Source organism: Schistocerca cancellata, chromosome 7 (genome assembly GCF_023864275.1).
Source record: "Schistocerca cancellata isolate TAMUIC-IGC-003103 chromosome 7, iqSchCanc2.1, whole genome shotgun sequence".
Lineage (NCBI taxonomy): Eukaryota > Metazoa > Arthropoda > Insecta > Orthoptera > Acrididae > Schistocerca > Schistocerca cancellata.
In genome coordinates this window covers 143,459,134-143,481,750 of record NC_064632.1, presented here as the reverse complement: position 1 = coordinate 143,481,750, position 22,617 = coordinate 143,459,134, and the positions used below count along the sequence as shown (strand labels likewise).

Sequence of the window (22,617 nt, the reverse complement as noted above, 5' to 3'; positions counted from 1 at the left end):
ACTCAAGTTCTACCAAATGTCGGTGTGATGTCTGTGCTTTATTCTTAGCACTGCATGCGTCGCTGTTTCGCGGGAAACCCGAGAAACACCAAGTGGTCCATATTACGGGCCTGCCCATATTAAAAGGCACCCCCTACCAACAAACAGACCGAAAATGTGTTAAGCACATCTTTTCGAGGTGATAATTAAGACTTAATGATTTCCCCTCTTATAAACAAACCCTTTCACACTAATTATTGCTTCAACAACTATCACTACATTTAATGTCAATAACAGTAACGGTAAAGCCTAACCTAAAATGTTCGCATGTAAAGTACAGCTCACGGAGTAAAACAAAAGGTAAAGCTATTTTTGTTTGAAGATCTCCTGTATTATCTGCTGACGATACATTAATTTTGTTTCTTGTATGAGTCTTGTAGGAGGTTTCGTGTAGTACGCCACGAATTACTCTCCTGCGCCAATCTCTTCATCTCAGAGTAGAGCTTGCATTCATAGTCCTCATTTTCGTACACATCAGAAAGTGTACCCTGTGAAATTAACTCGTGCAACAGAAAGTCTCAAGATGGATTTGTTCTAATGTGTCTGGTTTTAAACGGTTACTATATTTACTGAAAGAAATGCGTTTCAAGGGCTACAGTGTTTGTATGTTTCCCACTTTGTACTACCTCTAGAACGCAAAGTAGGAATTCTAGATGATGAGGGCTGTTCCACGTCTGGCAAGTGACACCAAGTTTCCTCCCTGTGTACGACAGATGTTCCCGATGCCGGCGCTGAGGCGACTGGAGAACCTGCGCTCACTGCGGATGGCGTGGAACGAGATCGGCGCCATCCCGGACGACGGCTACTCCCGACTCGGTGCGCTGCTCTTCCTCGACCTGAGCTCCAACAACTTCGAGCTCATCCCCGCCGACTGCTTCCGACCGCTGCCCTCCGTGCGGACGCTCTCCCTCTACTACAACGCCATCGAGTCGGTGCACGCCGAGGCGTTCGTATCGCTCGTCGACCTTGAGTCCATTGACCTCAGCCACAACAACATCGTCTTTCTGGACGCCGTAACGTTCCAGGCGAACAAGAAACTGCGAACTATAGACCTCAGCCACAACCACATACACTACATCAGTGGGGTGTTCGCCAACCTGCCGGAACTCAGGGAACTGTTTCTGTCCGAGAACAACATACTAGAAATTCCTAGCGACGCATTCACTGCTTCTTCACAACTGACGGTTATCTACTTGCAACAAAATGCCATTAGGCGAGTTGACCCGTCAGCGCTCAATACGCTAGTCAATCTGGTGCAGCTCCACCTAAGCGCCAACTTCATTCGAGTATTTCCAAAGGATCTGCTGCGGAATGTGACGAGTCTTCAGTCCCTCAGTCTCGACAGTAATAACATAGCAGGGCTGGAAGTGGGTACTTTCGAGACAGTCAAAAGCTTGAAGGAGCTGAGGTTGCACAGCAACCGCATCGTCGACATTACGAGAGGAGTGTTCGACCCGCTTCCGTCCCTGTTGGAGCTCCATCTGCAAAACAACCTCATCACAAATATCGAGTCAGGAGCATTTCGCAGTCTACAAAGCCTCCAGCATGTCAACCTACAAGGCAATCTGTTGGCCCAGCTTGGCGACGTCTTTTTACACGAATCACCGTCCCTCGTATCCATACAGCTCGATTCCAACACGTTGGTTGACCTGCACAACGACTCTCTCCGCGGACAGTCCAGCGTTCAGATCATGTGGCTAGGGCACAATCGTCTCACCAGGGTGGATCGCGCCATATTCCGGGATCTGATGCTAATACAGCGGGTCTATCTCACTAATAACAGCATATCGCACATCGAGGACAAAGCCTTCGAACCGATGCAGGCACTAAAGTTCCTGGATTTGAGCCTCAATAGCTTGAGGCACATCACCATCAACACATTCGCCGAACTTCATGAACTGGAAGAGCTTTACCTGTCTGGTAACGGCATTCTCCAAATCGATCCCAGGGCGTTGACTTCGCTGAAGAAACTTAGGGTTCTCGACTTATCCACCAACAGTATCGCCGTGCTCCATGACGATATTTTTCAAGAGGGACTTCCTATACGAATACTTAATCTTAAGAACTGTACGGTAACAAAAATTGAGAAAGGTGCTTTCAGAGGCCTCAATAACTTGAACGAACTGAACCTGCAAAACAACCGACTGAAAGCGAGTTCTCTCCGCCAGATAGATATTCCCGGGCTGCGAATACTGTACGTGTCTGGTAATAATTTTAGTGATATACAGAGTAACGCTCTGGAAGGACTGCCATCTCTACAGACTCTCGCGATAGATAATGCTCAAATAGTCAGACTACCAAAGAATATTCTAAGTAAAAATAAAGACATTATTAGAATAGATATGAGTGGTAACCGACTGAAACAACTTAGCCGCGAAACATTCTCCGGTTTGAAAACGTTGCGAGAAGTCAGATTACACCGCAATTCATTCCCAGACGTTCCGTACGCAGCCATATCAAACATCTCTACGATAGAAGTACTCGTGCTTTCAGGGAATTCCCTTACGAGTATCGATATGAGCAAACTGAGTGCTCTTAACAGATTGCGGGAGATCGACCTCAGGGATAATGCTGTATCATCCCTTTCCGGATTTGCTTCAGTGAACTTCACGCACCTTCTCAAGGTGGATATGAGTTTCAATTCCTTGTCGGCGCTGCCGGCTAACTTCTTCCACTTGTCGACCTCGCTGCGCCGGCTCGACCTGTCGTATAACCGCTTCAGGCAGATACCTACGGTGGCGCTGTCCGACCAGAACCTGCCCAGTCTGGGCTGGCTCAACCTCACAGGTAATCCTCTGACCCTCATCCACGACCTGTCCTCGGTGCAGCGTTTCAACAGCCTGCAGGAGGTGCACATCAGCGGCACCAACCTGACCATCGTGACCAGCAAGGACTTCGAGGCGTTCCCCACGCTGCTGCACCTGTTCCTCGACCAGAACCGGCTGTCGCGCATCTCGCCAGGCGCCTTCCGCAGCCTGTCCAACCTGCTGTCACTGGACCTCGGGGTCAACGAGTTGGAACTACTGCCACAGGAGAGGCTCACCGGCCTCCACCACCTGCGACTCCTCAACGTCACCCACAACAGGTTGAAGGAGCTCGAGGAATTTCCGCAGGACCTCAAGTCGCTCCAGATTCTCGACCTCTCCTTCAATCAGGTACCCATTCAATTAATTATTAAGCAATTCCAATAAATCACTGGATATTGTAGTTTTCTACAGTAAGTTACGTTAATTTGTTATCTCAGTTTTGGGTATATTATTTTCGTTTTTGTTCCTCAAACTAAACGTGGTTCGACTGAATCTAATTGATAATTACGAATACTCTGTTACTTCTTACACACACTAGTTACAAATTTGGTATTCCTGACAGAAGAAAACTCTTCATTAATTTCTTGTTTTTTTTTTCAATGTAGCACTGAACTAACAGTATCCCTTGTCTCTTCAACCAAAAACACTTCACGTTCGCACGAATGAAAGGTGAGATTGTACATGGGATACTCTCTAGAGAATGGGCTCGATCTACGATTATACGGAGCATTATGGACAACTTAACTGTCGTAGGACTATCCGGTAACACGTGACTAGTAACAAATGCACGCAGGAAGAAGAAATACTTTTTATTTTGTTACTAGCTGTCGAACCCGGCATTGCTCGGGTACACATTTTGCTAGTATTACAAACAGAAACAAAAAATTAACTGAGTTTGTAGTGTAATTCCCTGGACAGTTTTTGTATGCTGGGCACAGATCCTTCGCGTGTCTACAATGCGATTTTGTAAACGTCTCTACGGTAACGACTCTCTATAGCTCTATAGATGACAACTCTTTCAGTCTATTTATATGGATGTGGTGTCTGTTCATTCGGACATGTCCGAAAGAACAGACACCATATCCATGTAAGTATATCATTCTGGCAATACCGGCCATTACCTTCCTCTTCTGTGCTGATACGCACATATTACCCGAACTCTTACGGCCGGCCGGAGTGTCCGTGCGGTTCTAGGTGCTACAGTCTGGAGCTGAGCAACCGCTCCGGTCGCAGGTTCGAATCCTGCCTCGGGCATGGATGTGTGTGATGTCCTTAGGTTAGTTAGGTTTAATTAGTTCTAAGTTCTAAGCGACTGATGACCACAGAAGTTAAGTCGCATAGTGCTCAGAGCTATTTTTTTGAACTCTTACGGGACTTGGTAAGAATGTCTTCCACGAGTAATGAGTGTGTTGGATAGGGACAATACGAATGTAGTGTGTGGACATATGTGGTGATAATGTGGGTGTCACGGGAGGCGTGCGCGAGATAGTTCCTGCAGTGGCGCTGTCCTCTGTTCCCTCGGTGGTTCAGATGGCTAGAGCGTCTGTCATGTAAGCAGGAGATCCTGTGATCGAGTCCCTGTCGGAGCACACATTTTCACCTGTCCCCGTTGATATATATCAACATGCCTCAGCAGCTGAAGGTATTAATATATAATTCTAATTTCATTCTAGACGGCTGCAGGACAGAAATGGTGTCTGTTCTTTCGGACATGTCCGAGAGGACAGATACTACACTCCTGGAAATGGAAAAAAGAACACATTGACACCGGTGTGTCAGACCCACCATACTTGCTCCGGACACTGCGAGAGGGCTGTACAAGCAATTATCACACGCACGGCACAGCGGACACACCAGGAACCGCGGTGTTGGCCGTCAAATGGCGCTAGCTGCGCAGCATTTGTGCACCGCCGCCGTCAGTGTCAGCCAGTTTGCCGTGGCATACGGAGCTCCATCGCAGTCTTTAACACTGGTAGCATGCCGCGACAGCGTGGACGTGAACCGTATGTGCAGTTGACGGACTTTGAGCGAGGGCGTATAGTGGGCATGCGGGAGGCCGGGTGGACGTACCGCCGAATTGCTCAACACGTGGGGCGTGAGGTCTCCACAGTACATCGATGTTGTCGCCAGTGGTCGGCGGAAGGTGCACATGCCCGTCGACCTGGGACCGGACCGCAGCGACGCACGGATGCACGCCAAGACCGTAGGATCCTACGCAGTGCCGTAGGGGACCGCACCGCCACTTCCCAGCAAATTATGGACACTGTTGCTCCTGGGGTATCGGCGAGGACCATTCGCAACCGTCTCCATGAAGCTGGGCTACGGTCCCGCACACCGTTAGGCCGTCTTCCGCTCACGCCCCAACATCGTGCAGCCCGCCTCCAGTGGTGTCGCGACAGGCGTGAATGGAGGGACGAATGGAGACGTGTCGTCTTCAGCGATGAGAGTCGCTTCTGCCTTGGTGCCAATGATGGTCGTATGCGTGTTTGGCGCCGTGCAGGTGAGCGCCACAATCAGGACTGCATACGACCGAGGCACACAGGGCCAACACCCGGCATCATGGTGTGGGGAGCGATCTCCTACACTGGCCGTACACCACTGGTGATCGTCGAGGGGACACTGAATAGTGCACGGTACATCCAAACCGTCATCGAACCCATCGTTCTACCATTCCTAGACCGGCAAGGGAACTTGCTGTTCCAACAGGACAATGCACGTCCGCTTGTATCCCGTGCCACCCAACGTGCTCTAGAAGGTGTAAGTCAACTACCCTGGCCAGCAAGATCTCCGGATCTGTCCCCCATTGAGCATGTTTGGGACTGGATGAAGCGTCGTCTCACGCGGTCTGCACGTCCAGCACGAACGCTGGTCCAACTGAGGCGCCAGGTGGAAATGGCATGGCAAGCCGTTCCACAGGACTACATCCAGCATCTCTACGATCGTCTCCATGGGAGAATAGCAGCCTGCATTGCTGCGAAAGGTGGATATACACTGTACTAGTGCCGACATTGTGCATGCTCTGTTGCCTGTGTCTATGTGCCTGTGGTTCTGTCAGTGTGATCATGTGATGTATCTGACCCCAGGAATGTGTCAATAAAGTTTCCCCTTCCTGGGACAATGAATTCACGGTGTTCTTATTTCAATTTCCAGGAGTGTATATCCATATAAGTACTGGCAATACCAGTCATGACCGTCCTCTTCTGTGCGGATGCACACATGTTACCCGAAATCTGACGGGGCTTGGTAAGAATGCCTTCCATGGGTAATGAGTGTGTTGGGGTGGGACACCACGAACGTAGTGTGTGGTCATATACAATAAGCATGTGGGTCTCGTGGGAGGCGTGAGCGAGATAGTCCTTGCAGTCGCTCTATTCTCTGTTCCGTCGGTGGATCACATGGATTGAGCGTCTGCTATGTAAGCAGGAGATCCCGGGTTGATTCCCGGTCGGTTCACACATTTTCACCTGTCCCCGTTGATATATATCAACGCCCGTCAGCAGCTGAATGTATTAATGTACAATTCTAATTTCTTTCAGTCTATAGCCGTCTGCACTTTGCAGTTGAAAGCTGTCAAATGCGCTACCAGCTGTCAGGTATTTCCTTCATTTGATCCGACTGTAGAAGCGTCTTATTAGGCGGCCGTTGTTAATTTTCGTGACCGGTGTTGCTACTTTTCAATCAAGTAGCTCCAACACTGGCCTCACAAGGCTGAGTGCACTCTTTTTGCCAACAACACTCGGCAGATGCGGACGGTGACCCATCCGAGTGCTAGCCGAGCCCGAGAACTCTTAACTTCGGTGGTCAGACGAGAACATGTGTTGCCACTGCGCCTAGGCCATTAGCAGTAGTAAAGAACAACTGTATTAAAATTTCATGCACGATGCATATTTTTTTACGGATCAGCGTGTTTATGACCTCATATCTCTTGAACTATGTATCGAACAATGACATATTCATGTAGATACATTCAGCGGCTTATATGGATACTCTCTGTAAAGTGTGTTACGAATAGATTTAGCAGAAAAGATTTTTAAGCGTCATACACAACGCGGCAGTTTTTCACGCATGTCAGTGAATACGACGTACTATCTCCTGCAGTACGTGTGGAACTACGATATAATTTTGTAGGTGCATTTAACAGTATTTTAGGATAACGTATGCTAAATTTATTGCGAATAGAGTTAGTAGCACGGATGCAACTAATTTAACCGTTATACATGATGCGGCAGTTTTTAACCTGTCTCACTGTTTATGACGTCATCTCTCCTGAACAGACAGGTAGGTGGTTCTTATCCCGATAGTGATTGTTACTAGACAGGATGGGATATGGGTACTGAGGTTGGCTGATATCGATTCAGTGGCTTAGGAGGAAATGTGGAATACTCACTCGCACGCATGTACATACGTATCCATTATTATTATTATTATTATTATTATTATTACAAACGTTACAGGCCTTTATCAGACCACTCGAAGCATTTATGACTACTTGTTCTTACTGTTCTTCCAGTACTCTTTCGTTCGCTAAAGGCCATCTTCCTTTCTTAGGTCCACTTAGTCTTTGGGCTTTAGGTGCCGTCTTCTCTGACATTACTTCCCACTAGTGAGTTTTGTGGCTATAGACACTTATGTCTGTGATGTCCGCTGAATGTACCTGTGTTTTTTCCAGATCAGTTTTGATTTGTGCCATCCAAAGTGTTGTGGTTTTGAGCCTCTGTATGTATCTGAGAATTCTGTTGGTGAAGTCTGGTCTGTGGGAGTCTGCTGATGTGGCTGTAAAATTTTAGTCCCCTTTTTCTGATGTCCACTGCGAGGTTGGACAACTTCTCTGTGGTATCTGTGGAGTGAAGCCTGTATCCTTCGTTTGGTCCTATAATTTTCCTGATAATTTTTCTTTCCTCTGTGAGGATCTTCTCTAGGTCGCCGTTGGTGTGTAGCGTCTGTTTCTCGCAGGCTATAGCATCATAGGTTTGATTACAGTATTCTAGTGACGAATTTTGATAGAGGTGGACAGACATATTTTGTTGCAGATACCCTGTTGTTTGTATAAGGCTCTCTTCTTCTTCAGTAACCTTGTGTTCTGGGTGAATTTCTCCCTTCCAGTCGGTTCGAAACCTTCCACTAGGTATTTAAAACGTGTCACTCTGCTGATCTTGCCATACTTTGTGTATAAACTCAGTATGTTGAATTTCATGCAGAAGAACTCTGGTTTGGATGGAGATCTGTAGCCCTACTTTTTCTGTGCACTCCTTGAGCACTTCGACCTGCCTGTTTGCTGTGGTTTCGTTGTCAGCATGTAGTGCCAGGTCATCCACGAAGGCTCAACAGCCAACTTCCAGTTCATACTTGGGTCGTTCCAGTCACAGTATCTTTTGCAGTTTCAGTTGTTTCTCCCATTCCTTAATGACTTTGTCCAACACTAGGTTGAAGAGGGGTTGTGAGAGACCATCACCTTGATGAATGCCTGTCCTGATCTCAAACGGTTCAGAGGTTTCCCCCATAAATTTCACTTTTGATGTGGCGTTTGTCAGTGTCTGTTTCATCAGTCTCAGTGTCTTGTCGCCCAAACCTTGTTCGCATAGGATGTTGAACAATGACTGGCGGTCAACTGAGTCATACACTTTCTTAAAGCCAACGATAGTGCATATGACTATCATATATCTGAGGGCTTTGATTTTCAGCGTAGTCTACAAATTCAAGATTCCTTCTGCGGAGGAGCGACCAGGACGGAAGTACGCCTGATACTTGCCGATCTTCTGTTCCAGCTAGTCCTCTGTTCTTTTGAGCAGGCATGCTGATGGTGCCGCCTTTTTTTATGAAATGGATGAATCAGTGCGCATTTCCAGTCATCTGGCAGCTTTTCTGATTCAAAATGGTTCAAATGGCTCTGAGCACTGTGGGACTTAACTTCTGAGGTCATCAGTCCCCTAGAACTTAGAACTACTTAAACCTAACTGCTGAGGACATCACACACATCCATGCCCGAGGCAGCATTCGAACCTGCGACCGTAGCGGTCGCGCGGTTCCAGACTGCAGCGCCTAGAACCGCACGGCCACCCCGTCCGGCGCTTTTCTGATGTCCAGATGTCTGTGATAAGCTGTGCCAGTTCTCTAAGTTAGTTTGGTCCGAAGTTTCTCAGTAGTTAGGCCCCTATGCCGTCTTCAGCATATGTTCTGTTGTTTTTGGGTTAAAGGTCTGTGGACCATCTCTTGTGTGGGGGTAGTGAGTCTGTGTGCTTCTCTGTCGGTTCTTCCTCTAGGCATCTCTCTGTCGGTTCTGGGCAGTTCAGAAGTGCTGAGAAATACTGTCCCAGCATATTGCAATTATCCACTCTTTCAGTAAGTGTAGATTCTTAATCTTTTACTCACACAGTATTGCGAACTGCTCAGAATTGCTATCTAAACACATAAAAAAGGAGTTTTGCATCACCCAGTTCCCAGATCTCCGGAAGATAGACGTTGACTGTGGATATTGTATAACAGACACGTCCCTTCAACAGTTCAGGGTTGTCACTTAACCCGCCTAAAGATGTAAACAACCATGCATGAGCAGCCACTATTAAACGGAGGGGATCCGACAGCCGATCAGTTACAGTCATTCTACCAGGAAGGAGGTACATGGCTCGTGTTGTCTGTAGTTCAACCCTGCCTAGACGGTCAGAACCACGGTTCGATCGTGTCCGCATGGTTGCTGTGTACCAGGAAGGGCTCTCAACAATGGAAATGTCCAGGCGTCTCGGAGTGATCCAGAGTGATGGTTGGACATGGAGGAGATACAGAGAGAGAGATGAAATGAAATGATCGTATAAAATTGTTAGCCAAGAGAAGCCGGCCGTTGTGGCCGAGCGGTTCTAGGCGCTACAGTCTGGAACCGCATGACTGTTAGGTCGCAGGTTCGAATCCTGCCTCGGGCATGGATGTTTGTGATCTCCTTAGGTTAGTTAGGTTTAAGTAGTTCTAAGTTCTAGGGGACTGGTGACCTTAGAAGTTAAGTCCCATAGTGCTCAGAGCCATTAGAACCATTTTTTTTTGTTAGCCAGGAGGCCCCATTCGGGGGAGTTCGGCCGCCTTATTTCCTATTCAGGTAACGCCACTTCGGCGACTTGCGAGTCAATGGTAATGAAAATGTTGATGAGCGAGAGAGAGATACAGAGAGATAGGTACTGTCGAACACATGGCTCGATCAGGCCGCCCAAGGGCCACTACTGCAGTGAATGACCGCTACCTACGGATTATGGCTCGGAGGTACACCGATAGCAACGCCACCATGTTGAATAATACTTTTCGCGAAGCCACAGGACGTCGTGTTAGGATGCAAACTATGCGAAATAGGCTGCATGACACCAACCTCACTCCTGACGTCCATGGCGAGGTCCATCTTTGAAACCATGACACCATGCAACGCGATACAGATGGGCCCAAAAACATGCCGAATGCACTGCTCAGGATTGGCATCACGTGATCTTCGCCGATGACTGTCGAATATGCCTTCAACCAGATAATCGTTGGAGACGCGTTTGCAGGCAACCCGGTCAGGCTGAAAGCCTTAGACACATTGTCCAGCGAATGCAGCAAGGAGGCGGTTCCCTGCCGTTTTGGGGTGTAATTATGTGGGTCCGTCCTACGCCGCTGGTGGTCATGGAATTCGCCCTAACAGCTGTAGGATACGAGAACGCCATCCTCCGACAGATAGTACAACGGTATCGGCAGCATACTGGCGAGACATTCGTCTTTATGGACGAGAATTCACGACCCCATCGTGGACATCTTGTGACTGACCTCCTTCAGAATAACGACATCGCTGGACCAGAGGGGCCAGCATGTTGTCCAGATATAAACCCTATCGAAAATGACTGGGATATATTGAAAAGGGTTGTTTATGGACGACATGACCCACCAACCACTCTGAGGGATCTACGCCGATTCGCCGTTGAGGAATGGGACAATCTGGACCAACAGTGCCTTGATGACATTGTGGATAGTATGCCACGACGAATGCAGTCATGCATCAATGCAAGAGGACGTGCTAATGGGTAACAGAGGTACCGGTGTGTACAGCAATCTGGACCACTACTTCAGAAGGTCTCGCTGTATGGTGGTACAACACGCAATATGCGGTTTTCATGAGCATTAAAGCGGTCAGAAATGATGTTTATGTTGATCTCAATTCCAATTTCCTGTACAGGTTTCTGAACTCTCGGAAGCGAGGTGATGCAAAACTTTTTTTGATGTGTGTATTTCCAAGCCAGCTACAGGTACGGGGATGCGGACATCCGCAACGAATGTTTTGGCATTTGCCTTGTTGTTGGTGTAGAGTACCAGTACGAACATTAAATTGACTATAAAGAATATCAGTAACTCTGTATTGGCTAAATGTGTTTCGACAATTGTGTCACTCTCAATAATCGTATAAAACGAGAAGCAATGCACAAAAATATTTCAGTATTATGTAAACAATTAACTGCACTACAAAAATGAAAACTGACAGTACGTTGAACCGACGGCTTTGCCAGTGTGTAATAGAGCACTAGCTGCGTTCGCTGAATACATCGCTGACTTTTCATTCACCCTTTCGATCCCTGAAATAACGTCACCTGTTCACACACCATTAACTGCATGCTGCCTCGCATGTGGGGAGGCTGCGTAGTTAATTAATAATTTTTGAAAGAGTTTTAATAATTATTGGCAGAGTTTTAATAATGTAAAACACTCTTCTGTATTATTTCACGTCTGATTAATTTTAATCACGCATCCAAATTAAATTGCATTACGTTTAACGGTTTAAGTACTTCCACTGCCTAGTCCTACTCAAACCTCTGGTGGGAGACGTGGGGAGATGCACGTTCCTACTACGCACTGACGAAGCCAAGGAGTTATATGTTGTCAATTTTAATTTATATTTTGTAGTTAAGTGTTTATGCAATGCAGACAAGTGTGTTTTTCTGTATTGTTTCTTGTTCCATAGGGCTATTGAGAATAACATAGCTGTCGAAACCGACTTAGCTAATAAAACATGCATGTGACTGTTGACAGACAGTCTCTGTAGAGCACAACAAATACATTCCTAGTGCCTTATGATCTAGCCTTGCGACTTCAAAATTGAAGCATTTAAACTCGTCAACAGTACGAATAGCAAATGGACAATGTATTAATGGGATAGAAAATACTTATTTTGCCCATGCAGTCCTTAGCCGCTAAAGTTACCACCATTTTTAAGCACTATCGAAGCTACAGACATAAAATCCTTGGTATCTAACCCGAGACCACTTATTGCGCCCTCAACAAGTCGTGTGGAAAGCGGCATTTAAATCGTCCTAAATTTTCTGCCTTCTGTCTGATTAAGAACCACGATTGTTTCCCAGTAGGTTAAGACAGGTAGTAAAGGATACAGAAATCTGTTTATTGAAAACCCTGATTTTGTCACTGAGTGGTCATCTTCAGCCTTATGAGACATACGGATAACGAGCTACAATAATTTAACATGCATGACTGCTGCGCTTTAACTGTCAACTGTGATATAAGTGTGACCTCACCCCTTGACATGAATTGTTCAAAAGGCACTAAGTGTATATATAAACTATTTTAACGTTTTAAGCTACATTTCCTGGTATACATTTATCACTGATTCACGTTTTAAACTTATACAGCTGTAGATACAATAAGCCATGCATGTTAACTTACAGTAACTGGTTAGTTACATGCTTTTTTCCCTAACTAAGGCCACACAGTGGCCGAAATCGGGATTTTGGTAAACATTATTTACGACTAACTGCTATACCGTTTTCTACTTGAAGTAAGTACAGTCGCTGGCACATCTGTTTCTTCATGGAATCAAACCTGATAGGTGATGTTGTAACTATTGTGGAGCCGGTGTAAGTTGATCCCTAACACAGGCAGCGGCGGAGAGCGGCAGCTTCGCGGGCCTATTTCAACTAGTAACATCACGCACTTTTCTAAGCATCTCTATGGCAACGGCTCGGTGTTATTACAGCTCTTTAGAAGACTACTATGTGCGCCTGAAGCCGTTAGCGCATCGAGGTTGAAATCTGGCAACAGCGCTGCGAGCTGTCAGGGATCAACTTACTCCCTGTCGACTATGCTTGACGTGCTCTACGATAATTAACAGGTATGAGCAAAATAAATATCGTCCCTACGCAGCACATCTAAACTCTGATAGGTTGAGTATACTATACTGTCGTAAATACTTAATTAACGGTTGCGTATACAATGTAGACACAACAATAGTTTATTGACTAAATGTAACTTGAGATGCCTCCCCCCTTTTGTAAGATTTAACTTAACGCAGAAAGCTTCCAATCTGTACTAATTTACTTTTGGTAATACTTGAGAGCTAACTTTTGTCCTTTCACCCTACGGAAATGATTAGTACGACACAGACAGACACCCACAGTCACACTTACAAAATAATGAACAAAGTAAAACGCATTAACAGACAAAAATGACAAACTATTATAGGTACTGCTGTAGTATCAACTGCTGTCAATTAAGGGTACTTTACTAAAAGTAGATGTGTGTACAAGTTTCTCAGTTCGTTTTCACGAATGATCATGCACGGAGTAAGTGAAGAGAATAACTTTGCTGACTTCTCTGAACAGATCAGTGCAGTAAATGGTGACATCTATCATATTGACCAGATGTTAATTATTGTATGGGCGAGTAACTCAGAGAGTTGTGAACCATAACTGGAGTTAAATGATTTATAGAACTAATTAGTAGCAAAGAATAAAAATAATACTTCGATATGAAAGCTCAATTTGAAGTCACTATCGGTTACATGCAATCTACCGTTATGTTTCACTACAGTCTATGTGTTGGAATTTTAAGTAAATAAATAACGCCTTCAGTCTTGTATATAAGACATCGAAGAACACTTTGGTAAATTATAGTGTGGAGTTGTCAAGAAAAGTGATAGTATGACTCGTAAACTACGATGTTATCACATTACTGCTACTTTATATCTTCTGCAAAGTTCTCTCGGACCGACATAAATCTGATGTATGTTGGTAACTATCTTAAGGATTACTGGTACTGTTCTTTACATGTAGTGCACTATAATATGATGTTCATCTGGAGGTTTGTTCTGTACGACACAGTAACACAAATGACGGAGAATTGTTGAACACTGAATCACGTGTGTAGCCTACCTCGTGATGATTGTAGCGAGATTCTATGGAAACGACACTCTGCTCTTCTTGAATATCACCAAAATGGAGCAATTAAATTTTGAGGCTGTCCCGGTGCGTCGTTTGGTAGCAAAACACATTATACATAAATGCTTTGAACTGCTACCAAACGTTGCAGCATAGGATAAGTCTGGTTAATGTTCCGAACACAGATCTTCACCTGTAACGACGAGGACTGTTCAACTGTGCATTTGGATAGCAAATCGTCAGTTAATTACTATCCTCAAAATTAATCGCCGAGATGACTTGGCTCTCACACAGATTAAAGCTCAGTTCTGAAAAAAGCAATACACAGTTCAGTGTAAGAAACTTGATCATTGGAATTCCGCTCGTAAGCTCGTGAGCAATGAAGTTCACAGTCTCTAATTCGTCTTAAAAACCACGGAAATTAGTCTGGTTGAAAGCTTGGAATATGCCACGAAATAACAGCGCCATCATAATCTGATTGCTGTTGATTGTAGAAGTTCTTCATATTTTCAGTGTCTTTTCTCCCTTTCATTGTCTTCAGCGATGATCTTCCAAGCTATGCTTGGTTCAAACTCTTCTTCTTTCTGTCGATGTCTTGTAAACTTGCGCTTCTTCGTCTGGGTCGGTCCAAAACAAATTCTTCCTTTGAAGTTATAGCAAATTGTAGCAACAATGCCCGCCGAAGTGGTCGTGCAGTTCTAGGCGCCGCAGTCTGGAACCGCGTGACCGCTACGGTAGCAGGTTCGAATCCTGCCTCGGGCATGGATGTGTGTGATGTCCTTAGGTTCGTTTGGTTTAACTAGTTCTAAGTTCTAGGAGACTAATGACCTCAGAAGTTGAGTCCCATAGTGCTCAGAGCCATTTGAACCAATTTTTGTAGCAACAATAGTGCAACAGCCTTCTATAATATTCGAAGTTCGATTCACGTGTTCTCACAATATGGCATTCCTACCTCGGATTTCTCTCAAATGTTTCCTTCTTACACCACTACTAAACATCATTTTCCTACCGCGCTCGCGACAGATCGAAGTAACATTTCCACTGACCCGCTTTCAACTGTTATTCCTCACATCTATACATTATCATCTTCCAAACTTCTCCTTTCGAGCCGGCTGCTGTGGCCGAGAGATTCTAGGTTCTTCAGTCCGGTCGCAGGTTCGAATCCTGCCTAGGGCATAGATGTATGTGATGTCTTTAGGTTGAAGTAATTCTAAGCCTTGGGAACTGATGACCTCAGATGTTAAGTCCCATAGTGCTTAGAGCCATATGAACCATTTTTGAATCACCTTCCGACCAATACTATTCAGAAACACCTCTGTTTACTTAATATAAATGCCTTTTCTTTCAATAATTCAACTTATCGGGACATCTTAACGCTGTTGGGTCCCTCCTTGAACTATGTCACTTATCAATTGTCTCTCTTGCCATCGTTAAATTTTTACATAGATATCATTTTCGCTACTGAGCTGAAACATCCATTCACATAACACTGTATACACAAGTACACTGAAGATGCTTGTAAAATTCAAAGTAATACACTCCTGGAAATGGAAAAAAGAACACATGGACACCGGTGTGTCAGACCCACCATACTTGTTCCGGACACTGCGAGAGGGCTGTACAAGCAATGATCACACGCACGGCACATCGGACACACCAGGAACCGCGGTGTTGGCCGTCGAATGGCGCTAGCTGCGCAGCATTTGTGCACCGCCGCCGTCAGTGTCAGCCAGTTTGCCGTGGCGTACGGAGCTCCATCGCAGTCTTTAACACTGGTAGCATGCCGCGACAGCGTGGACGTGAACCGTATGTGCAGTTGACGGACTTTGAGCGAGGACGTATAGTGGGCATGCGGGAGGCCGGGTGGACGTACCGCCGAATTGCTCAACACGTGGGGCGTGAGGTCTCCACAGTACATCGATGTTGTCGCCAGTGGTCGGCGGAAGGTGCACGTGCCCGTCGACCTGGGACCGGACCGCAGCGACGCACGGATGCACACCAAGACCGTAGGATCCTACGCAGTGCCGTAGGGGACCGCACCGCCACTTTCCAGCAAATTAGGGACACTGTTGCTCCTGGGGTATCGGCGAGGACCATTCGCAACCGTCTCCATGAAGCTGGGCTACGGTCCCGCACACCGTTAGGCCGTCTTCCGCTCACGCCCCAACATAGTGCAGCCCGCCTCCAGTGGTGTCGCGACAGGCGTGAATGGAGGGACGAATGGAGACGTGTCGTCTTCAGCGATGAGAGTCGCTTCTGCCTTGGTGCCAATGATGGTCGTATGCGTGTTTGGCGCCGTGCAGGTGAGCGCCACAATCAGGACTGCATACGACCGAGGCACACAGGGCCAACACCCGGCATCATGGTGTGGGGAGCGATCTCTTACACTGGCCGTACACCACTGGTGATCGTCGAGGGGACACTGAATAGTGCACGGTACATCCAAACCGTCATCGAACCCATCGTTCTACCATTCCTAGACCGGCAAGGGAACTTGCTGTTCCAACAGGACAATGCACGTCCGCATGTATCCCGTGCCACCCAACGTGCTCTAGAAGGTGTAAGTCAACTACCCTGGCCAGCAAGATCTCCGGATCTGTCCCCCATTGAGCATGTTTGGGACTGGATGAAGCGTCATCTCACGCGGTCTGCACGTCCAGCACGAACGTTGGTCCAACTGAGGCGCCAGGTGGAAATGGCATGGCAAGCCGTTCCACAGGACTACATCCAGCATCTCTGCGATCGTCTCCATGGGAGAATAGCAGCCTGCATTGCTGCGAAAGGTGGATATACACTGTACTAGTGCCGACATTGTGCATGCTCTGTTGCCTGTGTCTATGTGCCTGTGGTTCTGTCAGTGTGATCATGTGATGTATCTGACCCCAGGAATGTGTCAATAAAGTTTCCCCTACCTGGGACAATGAATTCACGGTGTTCTTATTTCAATTTCCAGGAGTGTATAATTAATTTAAGTAATGATTTAAATCAATGTATTCAAAACATAACATCACAAAAGACTGAGAAAAATTAAAACAAATAAAATAAAAAAATATACATGACTCGCACGGGATATCAAATTAGAGGGGAGGCTGTTACGTAAACATCAAAGCGGACTAAAACACGGTCGTCCTTATAACTGGTGGAGTGATCATATGTGTTGTTTGTATAACGTATATACCTACTTACCTGAGTCATAGAGGAACATAATAGTACTGAATAGACATCTGATTGGCATCGACATGACTGGGCCAATGGAAAATTAGATGCAGATCATAGTTGATTGTGGACGATGTCGACCATGTGTTACATCCTACCGCCAGCTTAATTAACTTGCCTTAAATACTTGAAGCTGTCTAGTCTCTGCATCTCCGCAGTGGTTTCCCTTGGGAATTTACAGCAGCATTAGGTCTCAGATTTTAGTCAGATTTCTTAAAAATTTCTCATGTATTCAGCCAGGTAGCGTCGTCCAAAAGGTGCGATATTTCGGCAAGCCGACTTCTTGCCATCTTCAGGCGTTCTTGGTGTCAGACACCAAGTCACACAGAACGCCTGAAGATGGCAAGAAGACGGCTTGCCGAAATATCGCGCCTTTTGGACGACGCTACCTGGCTGAATATCCGAGAAATTTTTAAGATTTCTGTACGCAGGGAAAACCTTAGATCACACATTTAGTCAGATTGTTTACCATTGACTTTTACAGATTTCTCTGCATGCCTCAGGTGCTTTTCTCTCACACAGAGACAGGATCGTTCAAATGATCTATGGAACATGTAACCAACCAACTACCCTAAAGGCATGAGACGTGAAAGATACCGAAATTAATTGACATCTTAGTGAAACATATGGAATGGCTATAAAATCGTGTAGAGCACTGAGAGATGCCCAGACAAACATGCTTCATTACTGGCGATCTGGAGCAGAAAGTCAGTAAAAAAATTGTGAAGACATACGCTACATGATTTTGTCATTATTCTTTGCCTTCCCTCAGGTTTCAAGACGTGATCTGTTTGAAACTGTGACAGAACGGATACGCTATCGGAATCTGCGCAGACACTGGGTTCCAAATATGCTGATTGAGTTGCAGAATGCCAATCGTTTAGCCAACCCAATGACTTCCTCTAGAGGTTTTGTGTCGAATAAAATGGAATACGTTTTTAAGCCAAATTGCCACTTGGGAAGCAACATGGATTGTTCGCACTGCACTGGAATCAAAATAACAGTCGTAGGAATGGAGGAACTGAGCACATCAAAGTTCCAGCTAACAGAGGCAGTCCGAAAAATTATGTACGCTTTGTTTTGTATGTTTTGTATGCCGAATTTTTTGCCTCGATAAAGCACAGTCAGCACAGTCAACGCAGACAGTGGTCTTAATGAAACTGTGCGGTGCAAACCAAAAAAGAACGTAATGTTTGTTCGGTAGAGGAATCGTATCGCTGCACAATTCCTGTGCACATGCCGTTCATCGTACTCAGGATCTCATCGTGTCGTATGGTGGGGATCCATTCTACCAATATCCGAGTAACCCTGAATAAGGTGGGGAAGTTCGATTCAAGTGTTCTCACAAACAATGGCTTTCCACATCTCAAAATTTCTCCCTCGGATTTATCTCAAACCTTTTCTTCTTTCAACACTACTAAAGCAGCACTTTCCTACTGCGCTCCCGACAGATCGACGTAACATTTCCACTGAGCCGCTTTCAGCTGTTATTCCTCACCTCTATAGATTATCATCTTCCAAACTTCACTTTACGACCAATACTATTCACAAACACCTCTATTTACAAAATATAAATGCCTTTTCTTTCAATAATTCAACCTATCACTACATCTTGACGCTGTTGGGTCCCACCTTGTACTAAGCCAGCTGTAGCCGAGATATGGAGGCGTCCGGAAATGAATTTCGATCACAGTTTCATTTTGTGGCTATGGAGAAGAGAGAAGTTTTGCGTACAACATTGTGGACGACGTCCACCAGGTGCCACAACCTGGCGCCAGCATAATTAACTTCCCTTAAATACTTGAATCTGTCCAGTCTCTGCATCTCCGTAGTGGTTTCGATTGGGAACGTATCATTTGTTGTAGAGAGACAACCCTTTCCGGACAGTTCTACTAGGAAGATGGTTCAAAATGGTTCAAATGGCTCTGATCACTCTGAGACTTAACATTGAGGTCATCAGTTCCCCAAAACGTAGAACTGCTCAAACCTAACTAACCTAAGGACATCACACACATCCATGCCGGAGGAAGGATTCGACCCTGCGACCGCAACAGTATGCCCAATTCCGCACTGAAGCGCTAAGAACCGCTCGGTCAATGCGGCTGGCTCTAGGAAGATGGTAGAACCAAGACATCAGAACAGTACTGATAAAAAATTACGATTTCTCTGAGGATGGATTTCAGAAGCCAGTCATACGACTCAGTAAGTGCTTTAAAGTAGGTGGAAACTACGGTGTAAAGTACATTGAAGTACAGGCTTTGGTAAAAACATAAATTTGTCGTAATATTGAAGCGACGAATGAAGATTTGTACCAAAGGCAAGATTCAGACCCAGATCTAGTGCTCATTAGGCTGATGCCCTAACCACTACACCACCCTGGCACAGTGGCTTTGTATACCTGCAAGGCTACCCTAGCACACCTCCCTCCTCAACTATATTCCCTTTCACGCCTCATCCCCTTTAGTATTCATCCTAAACACGAACAGTAATTGTAGAGGCAGTCCAACTCTCTTAGATCAGCCGGCCGCTGGTGGCCGAGCGGTTCTAGGTGCTTCAGTCTGGAACCGCGCGACCACTACGGTCGCAGGTTCGAATCCTACCTCGGGCATAGATGTGTATGACGTCCTTAGGTTAGTTAGGTTTTAGTAGTTCTAAGTTCTAGGGGACTGATGAACAGAGATGTTAAGTTCCATAGTGCTCAGAGCCATTTTTTTTTCTCTCGGATCAGCACCTCAGCATTGAACGAAAGGGGCATCCTGCCTGAAACAAATGGAAATGTACATTATTCAAAAGAAACTATACATGTTTGTAGATGTTTGAGACTTAGAAAAGTCTCTGGAACCATATAGTTTCGTATGATTAATGCACCTGGGGGGATTCAGGGAGGATCTGCCATTACGTTCGATTCTGTGGTGCCATTCCACTACAGTTGGAAATCTTTTGCAATGCCGTTAAAGGTGAGAGGGAATACCAAGTGGGCTGAGGCCTGGCTGGGAAACTGGATTGAGGAGGGAGGCGTGTTAGGGTCGTCTGTACTGTTGTGCAAAGCAACTGCGCCATGCTTTCGTAGTGGTCTGCACATGTGCCTAGTGAGCAGGAAGGTTGGGATTGAATCCTGACCTTGGTTTAAATTTTCATTCGTCGTTTTGGACTACACATTATACATGTTTGAAACTTGAAAAAGTCTCTGGAAACATATACACTCCTGGAAATTGAAATAAGAACACCGTGAATTCATTGTCCCAGGAAGGGGAAACTTTATTGACACATTCCTGGGGTCAGATACATCACATGATCACACTGACAGAACCACAGGCACATAGACACAGGCAACAGGGCATGCACAATGTCGGCACTAGTACAATGTATATCCACCTTTCGCAGCAATGCAGGCTGCTATTCTCTTATGGAGACGATCGTAGAGATACTGGATGTAGTCCTGTGGAACGGCTTGCCATGCCATTTCCACCTGGCGCCTCAGTTGGACCAGCGTTCGTGCTGGACGTGCAGACCGCGTGAGACGACGCTTCATCCAGTCCCAAACATGCTCATTGGGGGACAGATCCGGAGATCTTGCAGGCCAGGGTAGTTGACTTACACCTTCTAGAGCACGTTGGGAGGCACGGGATACATGCGGACGTGCATTGTCCTGTTGGAACAATAAGTTCCCTTGCCGGTCTAGGAATGGTAGAACGATGGGTTCGATGACGGTTTGGATGTACCGTGCACTATTCAGTGTCCCCTCGACGATCACCAGTGGTGTACGGCCAGTGTAGGAGATCGCTCCCCACACCATGATGCCGGGTGTTGGCCCTGTATGCCTCGGTCGTATACAGTCCTGATTGTGGCGCTCACCTGCACGGCGCCAAACACGCATACGACCATCATTGGCACCAAGGCAGAAGCGACTCTCATCGCTGAAGACAACACGTCTCCATTCGTCCCTCCATTCACGCCTGTCGCGACACCACTTTAGGCGGGCTGCACGATGTTGGGGCGTGAGCGGAAGACGGCCTAACGGTGTGCGGGACCAGCTTCATGGAGACGGTTGCGAATGGTCCTCGCCGATACCCCAGGAGCAACAGTGTCCCTAATTTGCTGGGAAGTGGCGGTGCGGTCCCCTACGGCACTGCGTAGGATCCTACGGTCTTGGCGTGCATCCGTGCGTCGCTGCGGTCCGGTCCCAGGTCGACGGGCACGTGCACCTTCCGCCGACCACTGGCGACAACATCGATGTACTGTGGAGACCTCACGCCCCACGTGTTGAGCAATTCGGCGGTACGTCCACCCGGCCTCCCGCATGCCCACTATACGCCCTCGCTCAAAGTCCGTCAACTGCACATACGGTTCACGTCCACGCTGTCGCGGCATGCTACCAGTGTTAAAGACTGCAATGGAGCTCCGTATGCCACGGCAAACTGGCTGACACTGACGGCGGCAGTGCACAAATGCTGCGCAGCTAGCGCCATTCGACAGCCAACACCGCGGTTCCTGGTGTGTCCGCTGTGCCGTGCGTGTGATCATTGCTTGTACAGCCCTCTGGCAGTGTCCGGAGCAAGTATGGTGGGTCTGACACACCGGTGTCAATGTGTTCTCTTTTCCATTTCCAGGAGTGTAGTTTCATTTGTTGTAATATTGTTTTTGTTCCTCATTTTATTGTAAACGGTACTTATTTGAAGAGAAAGCCCCTGATAATTCGTTTAATAAGCACCTGCGTTGCTCAAGGTAGCTCGACAACTTATTATCTTCTTTGTGCAGAAGGTAATTCCTCTACGCACCAGCACGGCCTCAGCATTGCGAGTCACACACACACACACATGCCACGATGCTTCTGTGGCAGGTGACGCGCGTGGGCAAGCACACGTTCCGGCACCTGGCCAACCTGGCGGAGCTGCACCTGTACGGCAACTGGATCTCGGCCGTGGCCAGCGACGCCTTCCGGCCGCTCAAGAAGCTGCGCCTGCTCGACCTGAGCCGCAACTACCTGGAGAACCTGCCGCTCAGCGCCTTCCGCCCGCTCGAGACGCAGATACGCAGCCTCAGGACCGAGGGTAGGCACTTCTCCTGCTCTTGCTGCTTTGCGCGATGACATTCTGGCTCTTCAAGGAACTTACGGTCTTTCTCTCTCGTTATTTATTTAATTATCCTGACAACACTGTGGTTATTAAGAACTCTTTTACATCCAACCAGAAGGCCTTATGTTTTACAGTACGTCCATTGTACAGACTGCACCAAAAATTACTTTACAACTTTGGAATGATACAGAACTTTATTGAGATAACATACAGAATCAGTAGACATGCCATTTTGAAAGAAACAGATTCAGGTTTTACATAAAATTGTCAAGTGTAACTTCGGTTCGATGTGACTACCATTTGTTGTGT

General features: G+C 46.6%; 1 protein-coding gene across 1 annotated transcript in view; it reads left to right on the top strand.

The window, feature by feature from the left end:
- Positions 1-22,617, top strand: part of LOC126092670 (protein artichoke) — a 187,831-nt gene that overhangs the window by 54,610 nt on the left and 110,604 nt on the right. The window contains exons 5-6 of the mRNA XM_049908391.1: positions 753-3,194; positions 22,074-22,284. Of these exons, the coding sequence (XP_049764348.1) occupies positions 753-3,194; positions 22,074-22,284 (2,653 nt within the window). The remainder of the gene's footprint in view (positions 1-752; positions 3,195-22,073; positions 22,285-22,617) is intronic.